Raw genomic sequence first — 20,240 nt, forward strand, 5'->3', positions numbered from 1 at the left:
TTAAAATATTCTATGTAATTACTTTTTTTTTTCAAATTATTTTCTATTTCAGGGTCCAACAATGCCTGCCTTGATGATAGTGTTAGCTCGTTGGGTTCCTCCCCACGAACGTTCAAGGCAGGGTGCTTTGGTGTTCGGTGGAGCACAAATTGGAAATATATTCGGATCCTTTATGTCAGGTTTCCTTATGGCTGGAGACGGAGATTGGGCTAATGTGTTTTATTTCTTCGGCTGTTTCGGTATCTTGTGGTTTTTGGCTTGGGTATGTATTGGATAAATTCATCAATATTGTAAATTAATTACCGTAGGTACTATAAATAGATAAAATGATTTATTTTATTACCCTAATGCTAATTTATATAACTGACTAACTTTTTTTTTTATACAACTTAGAATGGCAAACAAGCTGACGGCCCACCTGATGGAAAGTGGTAACCGTCGCCTATAGGCATGAACAGTGCCATGGACATAACAGTGTATACTATTTCGCCCATGATACTCCCCATGCATTGCCATTCCTGAGGACTCAGGTGTTAATCCTCTGTACCCTGTAAATTCACGCCATATCCCACCCTTCAAACCGAAACACAGCCATGCGAACACAACTGCTTTACAGTTGAAACACGAATGGGACAGAGGTACCCAAGCAAACGACTTTTGTACAAAGTCTCTCTCTGGTACTACAATCACAAAATTGTACAAAAACACATCACATGTTACACATATCAGCCGTTAACTGTTCATTGCTGAACATAGATCTCTCTCTATTGGGGAGTTTTGCCAGAAGTTGCCACACTTGGCAGGCAGGTTGGCAACCATAGCAAAGCTCTGGTGGTGTTTTAAGAAGGACACTGCTGTCCATCTCTCGATCAGTAAGTTCCCTTAGTCGTCTCTTATCCTATACCCACAGGAAAGAAAGGGTGGCCCATTCTATACCGAGACCACGCGGTAATCACATATTAATGTAACCGCTAAATATCGGATGTTTTAATGGAGGGAGACAGTTTTGTAGTCCAAATTCTGCCATATTTATAAATATTGGATTTAATTAATATGTTCAATTAAAATCAGTATTGCTGTTATTTTGTACCATTTTTTCAGAGCATCTTATGTTATAGTACGCCCAATACTCATCCCTACATTTCAGAAGAAGAATTGAAATATTTAAATGAAACGGTGACCAGCGCAGACACAAAAAGTGTTAGGGATCCTGTGCCCTGGAAAGCTATCGTAAGATCTGTTCCAGTTTGGGCTCTGCTATTTGCAGCTGTAAGTTTACTTAATATAATTGTACTGTTAATTCTAAAATGTAACTGTGTTTATTCCAATTATTAATAGATAATATAGAATATCACGCACAATAAAAGAAAGAACAAACAAACTTTGTTAAGTTTCTAGATCTTCATCGTCCAAAATTTCGTTTTTAAATTGGCTCGAACAGGTTTGAACCCGGAACCTCATTATGCAAAGTAACGTGCCCACTACGTCTGGTGAATGTCTTTAAAGTTTGCAAAATGTTATACCATTTGTGTACCAGATGCCTTTTCTTTAAATAAATTTAGTAACATTTACCAGAGCGAGAGTTTTCTAAAGACATGAATGTTCACTAATTGCAATTAACGTAGCTTAATGAGGTCATGTCTATTGCTTAGTTAACATTTTAAAATATTTTTTTTTTATAAAAATAAAATATGATTGTTAACAATAATCTGAACTTAATTTTATCTAATTAAATGAAGTTTTAAAAAATTAATGCTACTGTATTTTCTAAAAGCTTTGAAGAGATTATACAAGTTGAGTTTGATATCCTGATTTAGGTAACAATTCTGAATGATATCTAATATTATATCAGAAAACAAAACACATTTTTATGAGCTAAATATTACCTCCAAACAAAAAGATATGATGAGATTTGAATTTAAAATATAAACTAATAAATAAAATTACCAATAAATAACTTTTAAAAGGGTATATAATGAGACAGTTTTAATAGAAATACCTCCTTTTTTAGAGCACACTCTTTCTAAATTCTCTATTTTTATTGTATTTACTGCCAAGTAAAAAGGTTTATTACTATTATTATTTATTATTTATTTATATACCTTTTCAGGTGGGTCACGATTGGGGCTACTATACAATGGTGACAGATCTTCCTAAATATATGACAGATGTTCTCAAATTCAATATTGCAACTACGGGTACACTTACTGCCATACCATATCTAGCTATGTGGATTAGCTCCTTCATCTTTGGCTGGGTCTGTGATATTTGTGTGACAAGAGGCTGGCACTCGATAAGGGTTGGCAGAATAATTCACACTACTATAGGTATGGCAATTTATATATTGTTTCAATATTAATTTCACTATTATTAATTTATCAGGAATTTCGTAACATAATGTTCTAGAGCACTAAAGACCATAGATTTGAATTTTACCGATGTTAAACTAAAGAATATGGCTTTTAACATGCTTAAGTTATGTCAGATGTTAATAGAACAAGTATTGTACCATTTGAAAGAACAAAAAAACTAAAGTTTGTATTTACTTTATGATCTATCACTTGAATACGACGAAAGAGTAATAGATCTAAAAATTAATATTCATACGTGTAACGACGTTTCTTTTAAAAATAAAAATAGTTTTTTTTTTAAATTTAAAAATAAATTTAATCTTTGTCAACTTTTGGCGACTAAATTCAATTATAAGTTGCTATAACATGACCATAATCAAATAGGAATAAGGTGGATCATCATATCAGACGTCGACTGTCCACTGCTGAAAATAGGCTTTTCCAAAAAAGGAGGCTTTGCCAGTAGTTGCCACGCTTGATGGGTGGGTTGGCAACCATAGTTAGGCTTTGGCAATGTTTTAGGAGGGACGCTGCTGCCCATCCCTTGACCATTAAATTTCATTAGTTATCTCTTACAAAACCCATAGGAAAGGAAGGGGTAGTCTATTCTATATTGGGACCACACGGCATATCTTATATATAAAATTCTCGTGTCACGGTGTTTGTTACCAAACTTCTCTGAAACGGCTTTACCGATTTTTATGAAATTTGGTGTGCACATCGGGTAGGTCTGAGAATCGACAACATCTATTTTTCATACCCCTCAATGATAAGGGTGACCCTCCCCAAATTTTTTTTTTTACTTTTTGACAAATTTTTCCATTTTTATTTTATTATGATTTAGCATTGAAAAATACACACAACTTTAAATTTTCATCGTTTTACGATCAACCCCTGTCTTTTAATCGCGATTTTGATATTTCGCAATAAGTGGTAAAACAACGTCTACAGGGTCAGCTAGCATTATATAAAATTTAGATTTGATTAAAATTCTTACTTATTCAGATTCAGTCCAACCTAGCCTATTTTAAACTATATTTCGATCAGTTATTGTTTTTTTTTAACAAAATCACCGTTAATTATCTTTAACACTAGATATACTGTTTAGTGTATATTATTTAGAAATACAAATCAGATCCTCGATTGTGTCAACCATAAGCTAGTTTGTTACTTAAATAAGTCAAATATTGTTTGCCATCTAATACTAGTTTTTGTGCAATATGGCTACATTGTATTGGTTTTATGGGTTTCTAATATCACATTTATTGTTTTCAGCTGCTACCGGTCCTGCAATTTGTATCATATTGGCTTCGTATTCCGGTTGTGATCGGTTTGCAGCCGTCGCCTATTTTATTGCATCTATGGCGCTTATGGGTGGTTTCTATAGTGGCATGAAGGTATGTGATTGTATTAGTAACCGATATCTTGTTATTAGTATAATATTAGTTTAAAACTTAGGGTTGAAACCATAAATATGTATTGAAATACATATTGAGCAATAGTAAATGGTACTGTTCTAATGGTAAAAGTATAATTGTTGTTTAGTAGGTGTCTGTCAACCAGTAGGTGTTGTGGGTGACCATGGGCGGCGGTAGTCACTTACCATCAGGTGAGCCGCATGCTCGTTTGCCCCCAGTGTTGTAAAAAAATAAAAAAAAGTATTATATATTATCAATAAAAAATTATTTACGTTGCTAAAATAAAAATTATTTTTATGTAATTGAAACTGTTATAGAACAATAACTATTTATTTGTTATATTAACTGTTTGGGATTTCATCCATAAGATTAGGATAAAAAGTAGCCTACATCTGATACAATGTGTATAGTATAATATAGTATAGCATAGCATACTATAGTATAGTGTAGTATAGTATTTGATATATCATATACTATATATCTGCCAAATTTCATGAAAATTGGTCGAGCTTTTAAAATGGCAAGATAAACATAGCTAATGTCACATTTAATATATTTATCTTGTATTTGGCACTATCTATGTGGAAGAGTTGGTAACATGTTTCTGAAATACAATATATTTATCTTATTTCAGGTAAATGCTTTAGATTTGGCTCCTAACTACGCCGGGTCACTAACTGCTATGATCAATGGGACATCTACAATATCTGGAATTATCACTCCATATCTAATAGGTCTCTTGACACCTGATGTAAGTATAGGACTATAGAATACTTTATATATTTAAATAAAAACTACTTGCAAGTAAAATTTATCTGTTAGGTAATCCCTACGGAGAGCACTTTAAAGTTTTATCCTTTCAGATACGTATATCACTTAAGGACATTTTGAAATTGAATTTAGAAGTTTCCGTTGAACTTTTCAAAAGTTACTTATATTTTAGTCACTTGCTATTTTGTTCATATATGTGTATAGGTGTATTTTACCAGAGGGAGACTTTGTACTAAAATCATCTGTTCGAATACCTCTGTTCCTATCATATTTCTGCTGCTAAGTAATATTTGTATAACTGTGTTTCGGTTGGGAAGGTGGAATATGGCAGTGAAATTATTGGATATGTATAATTAACGTCTTAGTTCTCTAGAGTAGTAATCCATAAGAGGTACCATGGGCCATTATAGTGTATGTTATTCTATCCACGCTGCTGTACATATCATCATCACTACCATTATCATTACCACTTTCCATCAGGCTTGCCATCAGCTTTTTTTATTGTTTTGTGTTTAATAAAAATAAATATCTATAAATGTAAGGATAAAAACGAATGTCGAAATTCTATTCTATGTATTCGAGTATATATATGTATAAAGTATCTCTTAGGAAAATATACAGTTTGTTTTCTTTTTACTCAGTAAATGTTCTTTATATTCTTTCCTTTTTAGTTTAGTCCGCATATAACGGGTATATGAATGACGATATGTTTCCTTATTCCTTCACGTAGAGTATTTTTTCATTATGAATAAATCCATTTACTCATTCATCAATTTCCGTTCCGGATGTTCCTGACTCCTTATCCAGATTACATACGATCTATTTAATCTCAATAGATCAAAGAAGGTCAAATCCGGTATTTTCATTTTTATGTATTAGTATATATTTTTGAAAATTCTTTTGGTTATTAGAATAAATTAATTGTATAAAGTTTTCTGACCAATATTTTTTAGTATTTTTACCTGTATTTATTATTACTATTACCTATATTTACCATTAGCTTATTTAAATAATTGACATATTGATAACTAAATTTTAATTAAAAAAATAATATTCCTTTTCTATAATAAATTAATTATTTAATATTACATTACTTAAGTTTACTATACAAAAACCTAATTTTTATTAATTTACTACATATAAGTTTTGGATATTTTCAGTTCAGTAATAGAAAATAGATTATGCTAAATTCCTTGCCCTTTATTAGAAGAAAAAAATTGTATAATTTTTATCACCTCTGCTTACACCAAGTTAACATTAAAATCGTTGCAAATATTAAATGTGAAAATAAGTTTGTTTGTTTTTTACTTCTTAGCATCTCAACAACTTTATTAGTTTATAATAAACCAACTTTTACCCACGACTTCATTCGCGTGACCGTGATATGTTCATTGACCAGGTCAAAAAGGACCATATGCCATTTTACTTCTATATGTATACCAAACATAATGATTAGTTAAGGCGCTAAGAGGTAACAAACAAACTCACACTTTTATATTTATAAGAATAGTAAAGGTTGTGAAGAGTTGAAAGAAACAATAAGCAAAGAAAACCGATTTTTTTTATAAAACACAATAATGAGCCTGATGCCCACTTGCTCTGAATAATTTACAGAAAATTGAAAATTATTCGAGGTCAAAGTATAAAACTTCAACGTCTCCTCGTTTGCAAACAGCTGTCCTAATGAGCTCGTAACGATTCCATTTTCCGAGTTTTTTGCTTTTTAAACGACTTTTAAAAGAACGTTCTCCATTCGATTGTTTTTTTTTTACAATTTTTTTATGCAATTACGTGGCCTATTCTATTTTCACAATTTTCAACAATTTTCACATTTTTTTGCAATTGAGTTTATTTCAGTGTTGGTTTCTTTTTAATTTTGTGGTGATTAAAGCTACCGTTTTTTTGTGGATCATAACACTGTTACGAAGTAAAATATGAATAAAAATATAAACAAGTAATATATATAATGCTAGCAATTCGGCCCGGGTAGATAGAATTTTTGAAAATAATATGCAGCCTATGTTACTTTCTGATAATGTAGCTTGCTATAATTAAAAAAATAAAATAAAATTGATTGATTTTTAGTTTACCCGTTACAAATAAATAAACAAAATATAAATAAATAAATAATCACATCTTTCCTCTTTATAATATTAATGTATATCTACGAAACAAATTATTACAGGGTATTTACGAATTACTCTTATTTACTCGTTTATACTGATAAATGCACCGGAATTCTCAATTTGAGTATCTGGGATATTATATTCGTATAACACGATTATTATTTTTTATTTGGAAACTGAAATTTCTTGAAATATGAAATCTTATAGAATAAAATCTTCCAAGTTTACTCTAAACATTAATAGCCTTGTATTGATAAACAAGGACTCATTGTCAAGCGCCCGCACAAAGCCGTCGTAAACTTTGTGAACTTCGTCTAAAGCTAATGTCTTTGAGATTTGATCGTGGTTTACTTCAATGTCCCTTAAGTGTAACTTTATGTCTACAGAGTTAAGTTGAACGAGTATCGATCGATAAAGCACTTCAATGACAATCAGCCACAGATATAGTATAGGACCTGTTTGTGTGTTCTCTATCTGCGGTTGTTTAAAATATATTTTAACATTATAACTATTATATTATAAAAGTTCAAACAACGGTAAAACAGTGAGAAACTACTTCCGTGTTTAATGTACACAAATCCTCTTTATAAATTATATTAGCTGCTATATGTATCCTGCGGCTCAATCGCAAGAATTAGTGTGTACTCGTAAAGTCTCCTATATACTAAGATGTAATCTACCCCTGTACCAAATTTTATTCAAATCCACTTAGTAGTTTTTGCGTGAAAAAGTAAGAAACATCTATCCAACCATCCATCCATTCGTCATTAAAATTTTCGCATTTATTATATTAATAGGATATTTATTACCTGATTCCTTAGGTAATAAATATTGAAATATGTACTTTATCTTCTACCGACCTTATGAATATATTTATAAATTTAGGAATAATTTGACTTTTTTCAATAATTAAATTGACTGCATGTTGTTATTTTTAGTTTTTGACTTTAGTACTCATGTATTAAAGTTGTAATTATCTTGACTAGCGTCCTATTACTATATATATATTTTTTTACTTATAATTCTTACTTGAAATATATTTTTTTCAGTCAACATTAGCACAATGGCGAGTGGCATTCTGGGTATGTTTTGCTGTATTAGTTGGAACCAATGTGGTGTACATCTTCTGGGCAGATGGTAAACAGCAATGGTGGGATGATGTGAGACAGTATGGGTATCCATCGGAATGGAAACATGGACCACTGAAAACTGCAGATTTAGATAAGGAAAAAAGTAAGAAGGCTATAAAAGAAAAATCTACATCGAGTTAAATAAAAATAGATAATCGTTCACTGAGTTATGTATTTGGAACATTAAAAGTTCTTACTTTGAAGTTAACTTCATACATAGATTTGTAATAAAGGCAAAAGAATACCTACACTTCTATTACTGAAAGGGCGACGATACTAATTTTATTTTTTATTTTTGTTAAACTAATTTATTGTATGTGTATAACAGTAATATTTAATAATAACAAAGGAATTAATAGCATTGATATATAAAACCTAAGACTCATATTCCCATACAAAATTTACTTAAAGTATAAACTCAAATCTAAATAATATAGAATAAATTAGTACTTACCGTAAAACAAGATATGAGTGGAGTTATATATATAGTACTAACTATGAAACTCCGTCGCTAGATGATTTTAAAAATAAAAAAAAGTATGTTCGAACTTTTGATTATAAACGTCACTGGTTGGTTTGAAATTTAATCGTATATTGCAATATTTAGTGTTGTTTTTAGTGTATGATTGTGTATTTTAAATTTTTTAGAACTATATAAATTAATCTATTAATGTATGAAATGGATTCGGGTTTTATATCCACAGTAGAATCTCGATTATCCGAATTATATAAGATTAGGGGTATTTCGATTAATCGAAAATCTGGATAATCGATTTAAAAGTCTAATCAAACAGTAATTAAATATTATTATTTTTTTATTATAAAAAATTACGAGCTATAAAGATAATGGATTACATAATACCTATGTAATTTAAAATTTTGTTTGGAAATAATTAGTTATTATTATTTAACGTAATGAATCAAACGAACCCTGATGCTCTTCAGTTGTAACAATTGTATGGGATCAGATTCGTCCTGTCTTGTCCGGATAATTGAATATTCGGATAATAGATGTTTGGATAATCGAAATTTCACTGTATATTTCATAGTAAATGAAAATGGATAATTTATTATTTTTAATACATAATGCACTCATTACATAATCCTAAATTAAAAACATTTTTATTATAATAGACTCGATAGATTCGTATTGGTTCAGTAAATAGACACTGATAAAAAGTACATAGTCACCTTCTACGTTGGATTTGTATATGTTCAGCGGAATATGAATATATCGAATTTTATCTTCACTATAAAGTCAATAATTGAGATGCCTTTGATTACCACTTTAGGGTATAGTCAACAGAATTTTTAAGTACAAAACAAGTAATTAATTTCAAGTATTATTCTAGTTTTTTTTTTTATCATAAGAAAATTTATAATACAGAGATATATCTGTAAGTCTATTGAACATTTATGTTTTCATATTCTAAAATAGGTTAAATCTTTGAAGTTTGCCACCTTAATAAAATTTTGAGTCATTGTTAATAAAAGAAACGTAAAAATATGAAAAGACTAGCATGCACTTAATTTTTTTCGAGATTCTTATTATACATAACAGGTACCTGTTTGAAAATATTTTGGTCATTATTTTTATATTAAAACTAGGTTACATTTTAACAGATTCAACAACAAGATGCGATAAAATTTGTAATTACTTTTAAAATGTACACTGAAAATCTACTTATTACTTTTGAAATAAAAAAAAAGTAAGTACACTTGAAAAATTTTCATTTGAATTTTTATAAGCATTTTTATTTTCTGTGAAGAATTGTAGAATCTTTTTTTTTATAAAATTAAGATATTTAGTTTAAAAACTATTATTTTTGCAGAATATAATAATGTCGGAATCAGACAGGGTAAATTAAGTAGTTAAGAAGTGCCATTTAACTATAACTTTTCTTATAAATTAATATTTATTGTAGAATGTAGACCAGTTTACCGTATTTACACTGGTCTTACATTTTTATCTACAATTAGATCATTCTAAATGGCTACAGTTTCTGTGATTATAATAATAAAATATAGTTCATATTTTTTTAGATTTAGTACAACACACATATATGTATAAATGTATGTATATGTATATACGTACATATATACAGATTGTATGTATATACTAGAAACACTTTAGAATAATAAAATTAATCATATAATAAATAGACAGTGTTGATTATTGTAATTTAGTGAAACATTAAATTATTTTATATTCTTTTCAATAACATTTAACATTCTAAATCCATTGTATTTTTTGTACATCTTAAGAACAGTATTTCATTTTAATATTATTTTCAATCTAAGCAATAAACACTTAAACTTTTCCACATACGTTATAATTGACAATAAACGTGTAACTGGTTTCGCTTTTATGACATTTCAAAGGAATTTATGGGTAATAAAATTAGTACTTATTAGTAGTCGTGAATAATATGCAATATTAGTAGTATATCAGTAGTATTATAGCAATAAATCTTTTCAAAATCCTTTAGAGTCGAAACCGGTTAGATACTTTTATAAACATCATTTATGGAAATTTACAAAAGTTTTGAAATAGTTTTTTTTTTTCATTTTATAACAGATTTTTTTATTATTAAATACAGAGTGAAATATTCTATTCAAGTTAGTTTTTAATTTAAAATAACTTTTCTTAATAAGATAATAATTAAACTACGTGAAATAAAGAAAATAGTTACTATTAACTGCTATTCAAATTAACTGCTAACTAGCCACTCTAGCAATAAATATTATAAGCGTTATCTAATTATATACAACATTTAAATATCATGGTATCATGCGATTATCATATGTAATATATGATACATTACATACGTGGTATATAATTAAAATACCCTAACTGTATTACATTTTTAAGAAGAAACGTAAAAAAGATAATTGCTTATATATTTAGTTTTGCGATTAAGTAAAAAAAAAAAAAACTTCTTTCACTTAATTTGATTACTAAAAAGTTAAATTAAATATGTTGTACTTATGTCATTTTAAATAGATGTAGTAAACATCGCAAAGACAAAATTAAATTATATTCTCTACGTTTGCATTAATTTTAGAAAATTAGTAAGATATGCTATTTTCTTAATAGTTGATGCATGTAAATAATGTGTATTGACATTATGTAAATTTTGATCATCATCATCCTTTGGTCACAATTGTTTGGGACAATCACAATATGTGATTTTTTGTATTTCGAGTATATTTCGTGTATACAGTTGATGTGATTGTATAATTGTATTAAATATAATATACCTATGTAAATAAAACTAATGTTATTTTATTGTCTCAAAATTATTTTCTTTATCCCGAAATGAGTAAAGGGTGAATTATACCACTGGATTTGCAAGCATTTTGTGGTTAATCAAATTCATTAAAATAATATACGAGTACATCAATACTATATTTCCTTTTGATGTTTCATCTTATCGTTAAGAGTACCTATTTAACTGATATCTTAATCTCTTTATACATAACAGATCTCGAATAGTATTTTGAATTTTTGATAAATATTCTGATAAACTTTAATGTAATGTTGAAGATATCTACATATATCTATATACTCGTATATTGAGTTAACAAAAATATTTTTCTACAAGGTAATACATATTTTTATATAATATATATTGTTGGAGATACATTCTTGCTAAATTGGCTACATATTTATATAAAAAACGAAGCTGATGGAGTAAAAATACAATATGTCACCATTATTTTCTATCTGTAGAATATCGTAAAAATGGACTAATGAAACCGAGAACAGCATACTAGTAGAAGAGAAAGAAAACATGAAATGACCTTTACCTTATACCAAGTTTCTTGGTACCGTGATAGTAGACAATATACTTTTTTATGGGGAGAGACTCATATACTACAGTTGGACGTTATGAAATGGACGTAAGAAACAGCAGGGCTGTCACGTGCGAGTCTCGAAGGAAAAATGCAGCAAAAAATTCTGAGTTAAGTGACAGAGCATATAAGAATATAATTTTGGAGATAATAATCTGATGTTGCGGGTGCTTATGTGCGGCGGTAATCACTTACCATCAGGCGAGTCGCATGCTCGTTTCCTCCCTATATAATAAAAAAAAAATAGTTTATCTATGTATTTTCTTTACCGATAGGGCAGTTCGAGTTCACACCTTCGTACCATGCTTCAGGCGCGCATGTATTTGCTGTATGCTTAACGGGGTTAGCTAACTACATAATATTTATGTTAACTAGTTGGCTTTGGCTAACTCCGTAATTCGAAAGCGACTATTATTTACATAAATTCTGTAATAGGAATTGTTATTATACTCTATATTAATAGAGGGTGGATTAATATTATACTATTATTAGATATCGGGTATCGCAAGCTACGAATTAATACATTTTGCAGCTTGCGATATCCTCGAGCATAAAATAACAATGACAAAAACAAATGACGAGGTTTGGTCAACAAAACTTTATTACTATAAGAAATCTAATACAGTATACTTGGTGACCTCGTGGCGTAGTAGTGGGCGTTTTACTTTGTACAAATGAAGAAGGACCCATTTATATAAATTCAATTCTCGTTAAGGCCAATTTGGAAAATGAACTTTTCTCGGCTTAAGACTGGATATTTTGGGTAATACTTCTAGATATTGGACGCGTGGTTTCTTATAATATCCTATTCTATATTGAAGACCAGGTAATGAGTGTAATTATGAGAATTACTTGTCCAATTTCTTTAGCTATAAAATATCAAACGTTTAAACTTATTTTAGCTATTATTGTTTTTTTTACAATATTTTCTCAAATTGATAGTGATACTCTAACAGTTAAAATAAATTTGTAGGAGGTTATAAACTTCACGAATAAAATGATAAAAATTATTTTACGGTAAATGATGCCATTTTTAGAGTAATAAAGAGTGACTACTGTATCTAAATGCGTATCCCGAGCTGGGAGGGCGTCAGCAAGGCAAATGTCCACAGTGGCAAAATATATTGAATACATGAGCATTAATTATAAAATACAGTAAATCGTCAGAAAAGTTCTAATAATGCGTAAGTAATTTTTTTCACACATTTAATATTTTGATTTGATTCGATTTCTGATAATAGTGTAGATTGGCTAATCAGAAAACAATTGTTATATAATGAACCTTATTGTTAAAAAAAAAATACAACAGATTTTATCAAGATTATTTGCTCTCCTGTAAAGTGTCAAATGTCAATTTATGTACTGTTAGAACTTTACTGATGAAATATTAATTTTGCCCGAAACATTAAAATAACTATATTATAATATACGAATCTAATGCCTATTCAAATTTGCACACGTACATACAAATAGTTGTCGGTTGCCACCTTATTTCCTTGTGTTAAGAATACTAATTTATAGCTTAGCCTTGTGTTTCCGATAATAAGTTAATGATTATGTTATTACACATTGACACAATAAATTATAATAAATTATTACACGATATCGTCTACTAAATCGTCAAGCGGTTATAACAAGTAAGCTCTATTTCGTAAAAAAATAATATAATCGTAACAAAATTATTATGGAATCAACTCGCAAGGGACGATGGTATTGTTATTAAAAGAAGTTTAGTGGCTCGACTAGGTCGACCTCCACGCGGACCCCTCTTGAAATTATTGTGGTTACTTGGTTACGAAGAGCCAACTCATCTGACTTCATTCTCACTCAGTCAGTGTATATTGATAGCATAGGTGGTGTTACCATTTCATATATACTTCCAAAAAAAATTTGAAAAAATTAGAGCAAACCCTACTAATTGCTAAATATTTTTCGAAATTCGTTTGGGAATTGACGAAATTTCACGTAGGTTACGTTCAGAACTTCCTCCTTTATAGAGCCGCTTTGAAATAACGTGTTCGTGTTTTCTAAAGAAATCTGACCATTCGATCGGCCATTATACAGGATACTACGCCGGGCATTTTTAACAGACTTCAAAAAAAGGAGGAAGTTTCTCAATTCGACCGTATATATGTTTCTCATATTCAACACACCAAGAAGCGAGCTATTATAATTACTCGGTTGGATTTGGTATTTGTGTTTTTTACCACCGGAGAGTTCCTTGGTTCAAATTTAAATAGACACACAAATGTTTTGGTATCAGTCAAAACTAAACACACTATCTATTTATAGGGTTTATAAATACCATGAAATCACGATACCGTCTCCCGACATTTAAACATTTTTACAATTAGATGTGTAACACTATCGCCTGCTCTTCAAGCTAGAATACTCTGTTTTAAGAAGCCCGACCCAAAATACTTAGACTGGAGCCAAACAGTAAAGTTCGTCTCTTAAGTTGGCCTTGAATCAATTTGAATTGAAGAATTGAAGAATTGAATCCACGACCGCATTTTCAAAAAAACCATCCCGACCACTGTATCATGGAGGTCTTAAAACTTTCACATTTATAATATTAGATCTGACATTGAAAGGACAACGTACGGCTAAAAATGCTGATGATAATATTAATTAACACTTTTGAACTCTTGATTAATTAATGTGTCATACAATTTAATATTGCTTATAATAGGCGGTGACATTGATCTGAATAATGTAGATATAACAACAGGAGACGAAACATTGTACAGAGAGAATTTAACAGTTGATTAAATACGCAGATCAACGCCTGATATGACATCATTGCCGTGTGGAGGAAGCAACATGGGAAATATTTCGTAATTGCATAGTAGAGCACCATAATGTATTTGACCATGGTTTTGTAACATAATGAAACAAATCCATTGTTAAGCCCTTTAAAGGAGATTATAAAGGGCAAATTATACGATTCGAGTCGTTTTTATTTGTTAAGCGACTATATTGAATGGCTTATTAAAAAAACCAGCAAGGCGAGTTGGAATAACGGACGTTCACTTTGTTTCACAGTTTTTACGGTTTTATACACAAATTTAAAGACAGCGCAGATTATATATTTCAGCAACAATTAATCATTTCATGTTATGAATGTTTTAAATATTGTTGAAAAAGTCATTGCAAAATAGAAGAATTCATTATTTAATTTTTTTTGTTATAATATGTATAGTATTATTATTATTATTTAATTTACTTAATAATTTAATTGTGGACATATTTTAAGAGCGATTTTTATTTTTATACTGCTTAGTTTTTACTGTACGATAAAAAATATAAAAAAATACCACTAACAAAAATAATAATATAATTTTGATGTCTTCTAAAAATGTAAAAAGTCCACAGAATATTGCTATGTTTTTATTTACTTGTCATTCGTTTTTTTAAATCACGTCTAGACGTCTTATAAAGCTATCAATCAATTTTATCATTATCATAACACAGCTCGAGATGCAATGACGTGTCTTAAGATCCAGAACTTGTTATATAGGTATATACATTGTACATGTGATTCAGTCACGCTTAAATAAGAAAAGACTTGAAATAAATTAAATTTATTTAAACACGTGACACTTTTAACAATTAAAAAAAAACGTGTGGTTCCGGTATAGAATGGACCACCCCTTTCTTTCCCGTGGTTAAGAGGCAACTAAGGAAAATTAATGGTCGAAGAGTGAGCAGTAGCGTTTCTCTTAAAACATTATCAACTACGGTTGCCAACCCGCATGGCAACTTTTGGCAGAATTCCCTTAATAGTAAACTGCCATAAGAAATGGTCCGTTCCGTATGACAGTTTATGGGGGAGGCTTTTCAGCAATGAGCAGATAACGGCTGATATGATGGTGGTATGGACATAAATAAGGTTCTTAAATTCTACTTTTTATTAACATATAACCTAATCCTATTAATATTAAAAAAATTGTAAAGATATTCGAATGTTTCTTACTCAATCATGTTTAAACGACTAAACAGACTTGAATGAAATTTAGTACCATCGTGGTCATATCTAGGATATAATAAGCGATTAAGGTACAAAAAACATAATACTAGTCCAACAGAAGAAAATTTCGAAATAAAATCCCATATCAAGCCGTCTGGCCAGCGCGGTAATAGTAGCCTAATACCCTATTTCAATGAGAAGACACCCGTGTCCAGTAAGTAATAAGAGATATTGGGTTATTGTTATAGCTTATTGATAGCCTAACCAAAAATAGAATCTAGTCTTCATGGATAACTATATATATACTCGTATATATATATATATATACAAGTATATATGGTCGTGACAATATTTAATTTAATTAGTAGTTGCATTTATTTTCGATATTCTACGTAAATTTGTACACATTTTAATAGTAAATGCATTACCCATTTAATTTTCTGGTTGACGGGTAGAGAACGCCATTTGGTGTTAAGTCCACCATATGTATACTTATTTATATAATTGTGCACTGAAATTTAAATAAATATTGAAATAAAAAATAATAAATATATTGTACCCATATTTCTGCTGTTAAATAACTGTGTTCGCATGGATGAGTTTCCATTTGAAGGGTGGGATATGAAGGTGAAATTACACGGTACAGATGAATAGCACCATAGTTCTTAGGAATGGCAACGTATGAGGAGTGCTATGGTCATTACAGTATATTCTGTGACATCCATGATGCTGTGAACATCTATAGGCGACGAATGATTGAATGAAAAACTCTATAATGTTCTCCTAAAATAATGATACAGATTCCATAAGAAAACAATATGTACACAAAAAAATATCTTTTTTTATACAACTTACATGCCAAAGAAGCTGACGGCCCACCTGATGGAAAGTGGTAACCGTCGCCTATAAACATAGCAGTACCATGGACATAATAGAGTATACTGTTTCGCCCATGATACCCCCCATGCGTTGCCATTCTTGAGGACTCATGTATTATTCCTCTGTACTCAGTAAATTCCCGCTATATCCCACCTTTCAAACCCAAACGCAGCCATGCAAATACAAATGGTTGAAACACGAATGGGACAGAGGTACCCAAGCAATCGACTTTTGTAGTTTCCTTCTGGTAATAATCTTAATTACAAGAAGCAAAGAGGCAACAATAGATGGCCTATGGCATTGCTTACTACCTTCCATCTCGTGAACTGTCAACGTGTTTGCCATTGTAAGTATTAATAGAATATGTCTAGTTAACGTGGTTATTGTTGATTACAGTAGCTAATGTTTATATAATTACTATTCATAGAATTGTACGTTACATACATCGAATTGTTTTTAAGGTCACAACTCAATTCATACTACAAAGACGCTTAACGAAGTAGAGCGTAGAGTTGATTGGCCGTTTTATGGATTACGTTTTCGCGTTTATAAATTTAAATGTGATATCTATATAATTAATACATGTACTATATAACTGACCAAAGCAACGAAGGTCTCAGTCCAAGACATTTGTATTCTGTTTTGACGCATACATGTTGTATGTAAATTGGTTGGTCACTGTAATCGGTTAAACATGGTATTCACTATTTACTTATCTTATTAAGTTTTTGTTTATTGTTATAGTTTATTTCCTAGATAGATAGACTATCTGTTTATCTATATTAGATATGGCTAAAAATATAGTATATTTGTTTTAAAGGTCCTCCGCATAGACATATAAAAAGATAAACGATGTAAGCATTGATTTACCTCAGTTTATATGAAAATTAAATATTTTACTAGTAAATTACTTATTCACCATAATGTTACTATTTCCTGTGCAATAGATTTGGGATCAGGAGTTAAAGACCCCCTTTATACAAATTCTAATGTTATTTATTCCGTATCATCCGCTGATAAAACTACATTAAGTGCGTTAAAATCTTGAGATGCTTGCAAAACTAGGCAATTTATATGAAATGGATTGTGTTATAATTTTAATAAAGCGGCTTTTTAACCATCCAATTTATTATTATTAGTTCATATTTTTATCAGTTCTTTGTAATTACATATTTCTTAGTTTCGGCATCAATCATTAGCTAAGTTAGACATGCAATAGCCTGCTTGGGTCACTGTTTGCTGTAGTTTAAACTTAAAAAGTCACCGAGAATTAAAAATGTAGATAATCAGAGAAAATGTTTCCGATATTAATAATAATGTATTATCCGATAAATTAAATTATATATTTGAAAATACTGGGAATGTAAATAGTTGTTACGACTTTAATATAAATCATGAAATTAATAAATCAATCCTTATTATATTATAAATGTGAAAGTGACATTGTTTGTTACCTTATAGTACCTAAACGCTTTAATCAATTACTATGAAATTTGTTATATACGTACTATACGGGACGGAGTAGGATAGAGGCTACTTTTTATCTCGGCCAGTAAATATATCCCGATCACGCGACAAAGTTGCGGGTAGAAGCTAGTTGTTTATAAATTCTTTATAGTCAAATTAGAACAAAACGAAGGAGGACTTTGAACAAAAATAATCTACTTAGGCATAACTTAGGCACCTCTGTATTTTTCGAACTTCAGCTGTACTTGTATTTCGTTAATATGGCTTGAATAGTCATAATAGTGTACATGACAGTAACAATAGATGGGTATAATGTTTCAGTCCTGAGGAATAGCGATGCATAAGTGTAATTCCGTACTTATAAAAAAATTACTAATGTTATATGTTTCCCGTGTGGTTCCGGCATAGAATAGGTCCCTTACTTTCTGCTGTAAGAGGCGACTAAGAGAGGGCGAGGGATGGGCAGCAGCGTCTCTCTTAAAACATTTCCAAAGCCTAACTACGGTTGCCAATCTGCCTGCTAAGTATGGCAACTACTGGCAAAACCCGCCTTGCGAGAGCCTTATGTTTAGCAGTGGACAGTTAAAAGTTGATATGATAATGATGATGAATGTTGTATCACAACAAAGCACTATACATCACTCGGAAGAAAGCATAGTTCCCAGAATTCACATAAACGGTCACTTTTCTCCATAAGTAAATATACTATTGTTATCAGATAGTTACTCGATTCATTCATTTGTGCAGTTCGTCTTATAAATGCTCTCTCAATGTAGGTCATGAGTATTTATATTAACGATTTACATAACGATTTAGTTAATTATTGTTGATGTTATTTTTAGCTACAAAATCGTAATATTATGCTATTTTTAACATCATTTTATCATTGCGGTCTTTATGATGTGTGATGGGGAACACCAGTACACTGTGAGCGTGTATGCAATATTTATAGATAAAAAATATTTAATAAAACAAGATTACGTATTTTTAAATAAAAATTCGCTAAGTTAAAGATAGATCCTTTACGGGGTAGACAGTTGATCATATATATGCATGGATTTTAAAGGATGGATAATAGCAGTGAAGTTACAGTACATGGAGTTATCTAAAATAGCAACGCCCCATGTGTATTATGCACATTATTGTGATTTTTTAAATGTCTGTGATACTATTTATGTCCATTATGTTATTTGTAATAAATATTAATAATATTACCATGCCTGTTCCATAGGAATATTAATGATAAAGCTAAACATAAATCATATTCAAAATCGAAACATGTGTTCCGCTTTGGCTTAGTTTAGATGTTACATTTAAACTTAATTTATTACTTACTTGCCAAGTAAGGATAAAAGAATTTTAAAATTATAATATGCGCTTCGTCAGAACCACTTCGAAGCTTAGCGCGGGCGCAACTTTTGTAATAGCATTAAACCATATAACTGGTATCAATACTTCAACAGTTGTAAAGGTAGAGACAGACTTAACTTACATAATATTTTTAAATCTAGAAATATTTTAAAGAAAAAGAGCTTTTCTCAAGAGAAAAAGGTTTTTAAATTTTAATCCAGTTTTTATTAGAGATTATTCTAATTTACAATAATATGATATATCATGATGCAATTTTATCTAAAAACAAAATATAATAAACAAGTTTTGTATAAAGATATTTAGTGTCGACAATAATATCGTGTTATATACGACAAAATACAAAATCACTCTACAAAATCAATATTTTAATTCTAACCTCATATATAATTTGCCTCCTCATATATGCCTCATATAACTATATATAGTTTTTTTAAATATAATTAATTAACCGATTCGATATCTACTCTGCAAACATTGTGATTAAGCAATTTACTAAAGATTGTATAATTTGGTAAAAATATAAAAAATGTGCACTCGAGTATCCATTATCTATCTACCACTATCTTATACAGTTCAATATAAAATGGAAAACTAATGTTAGTACAAGTAGATCTTTATCAATCAATGTTTATAGATATAAGATATAATATTTAGATAAGATATAAGAAAGTTATTTTTAGTGAAATGTATTATCGTAATGTTACGGAATAGAAACTGTTCAAGTAGAAACACTGTAGAATAGTCTAGATTCACTTTTATTAAAAGAATAACATATAAAAGCAAATAGCTCGAATACTTTACAAACTAATTTACTACATAAATATTTTTTTTTTTAAATAATAAACAATACTATAATTAAAGTGGTATCATGTACTTTGTAATATGGCAAATCACTCGAGTGT

The 20,240-nt window shown here is 29.8% G+C and overlaps 1 protein-coding gene and 1 long non-coding RNA gene across 2 annotated transcripts in view; one reads left to right on the forward strand and one right to left on the reverse strand.

Moving 5' to 3' along the window:
- The window catches only part of LOC113521135 (putative inorganic phosphate cotransporter), a 28,822-nt gene extending 17,751 nt beyond the window's left edge, over positions 1–11,071 (forward strand). The window contains exons 5-10 of the mRNA XM_052903369.1: positions 53–262; positions 1,102–1,269; positions 2,111–2,327; positions 3,627–3,748; positions 4,404–4,520; positions 7,716–11,071. Of these exons, the coding sequence (XP_052759329.1) occupies positions 53–262; positions 1,102–1,269; positions 2,111–2,327; positions 3,627–3,748; positions 4,404–4,520; positions 7,716–7,937 (1,056 nt within the window). The 3' untranslated portion in view covers positions 7,938–11,071. The remainder of the gene's footprint in view (positions 1–52; positions 263–1,101; positions 1,270–2,110; positions 2,328–3,626; positions 3,749–4,403; positions 4,521–7,715) is intronic.
- The window catches only part of LOC128202574 (uncharacterized), a 124,874-nt gene extending 105,497 nt beyond the window's left edge, over positions 1–19,377 (reverse strand). The window contains exon 1 of the long non-coding RNA XR_008253867.1: positions 19,303–19,377. This is a non-coding gene — a long non-coding RNA (uncharacterized LOC128202574). The remainder of the gene's footprint in view (positions 1–19,302) is intronic.
- Positions 19,378–20,240: the final 863 nt, after the last annotated feature.

Source organism: Galleria mellonella, unplaced genomic scaffold (assembly GCF_026898425.1).
Source record: "Galleria mellonella isolate WM207_F2 unplaced genomic scaffold, CSIRO_AGI_GalMel_v1 utg139, whole genome shotgun sequence".
Classification (NCBI taxonomy): domain Eukaryota; kingdom Metazoa; phylum Arthropoda; class Insecta; order Lepidoptera; family Pyralidae; genus Galleria; species Galleria mellonella.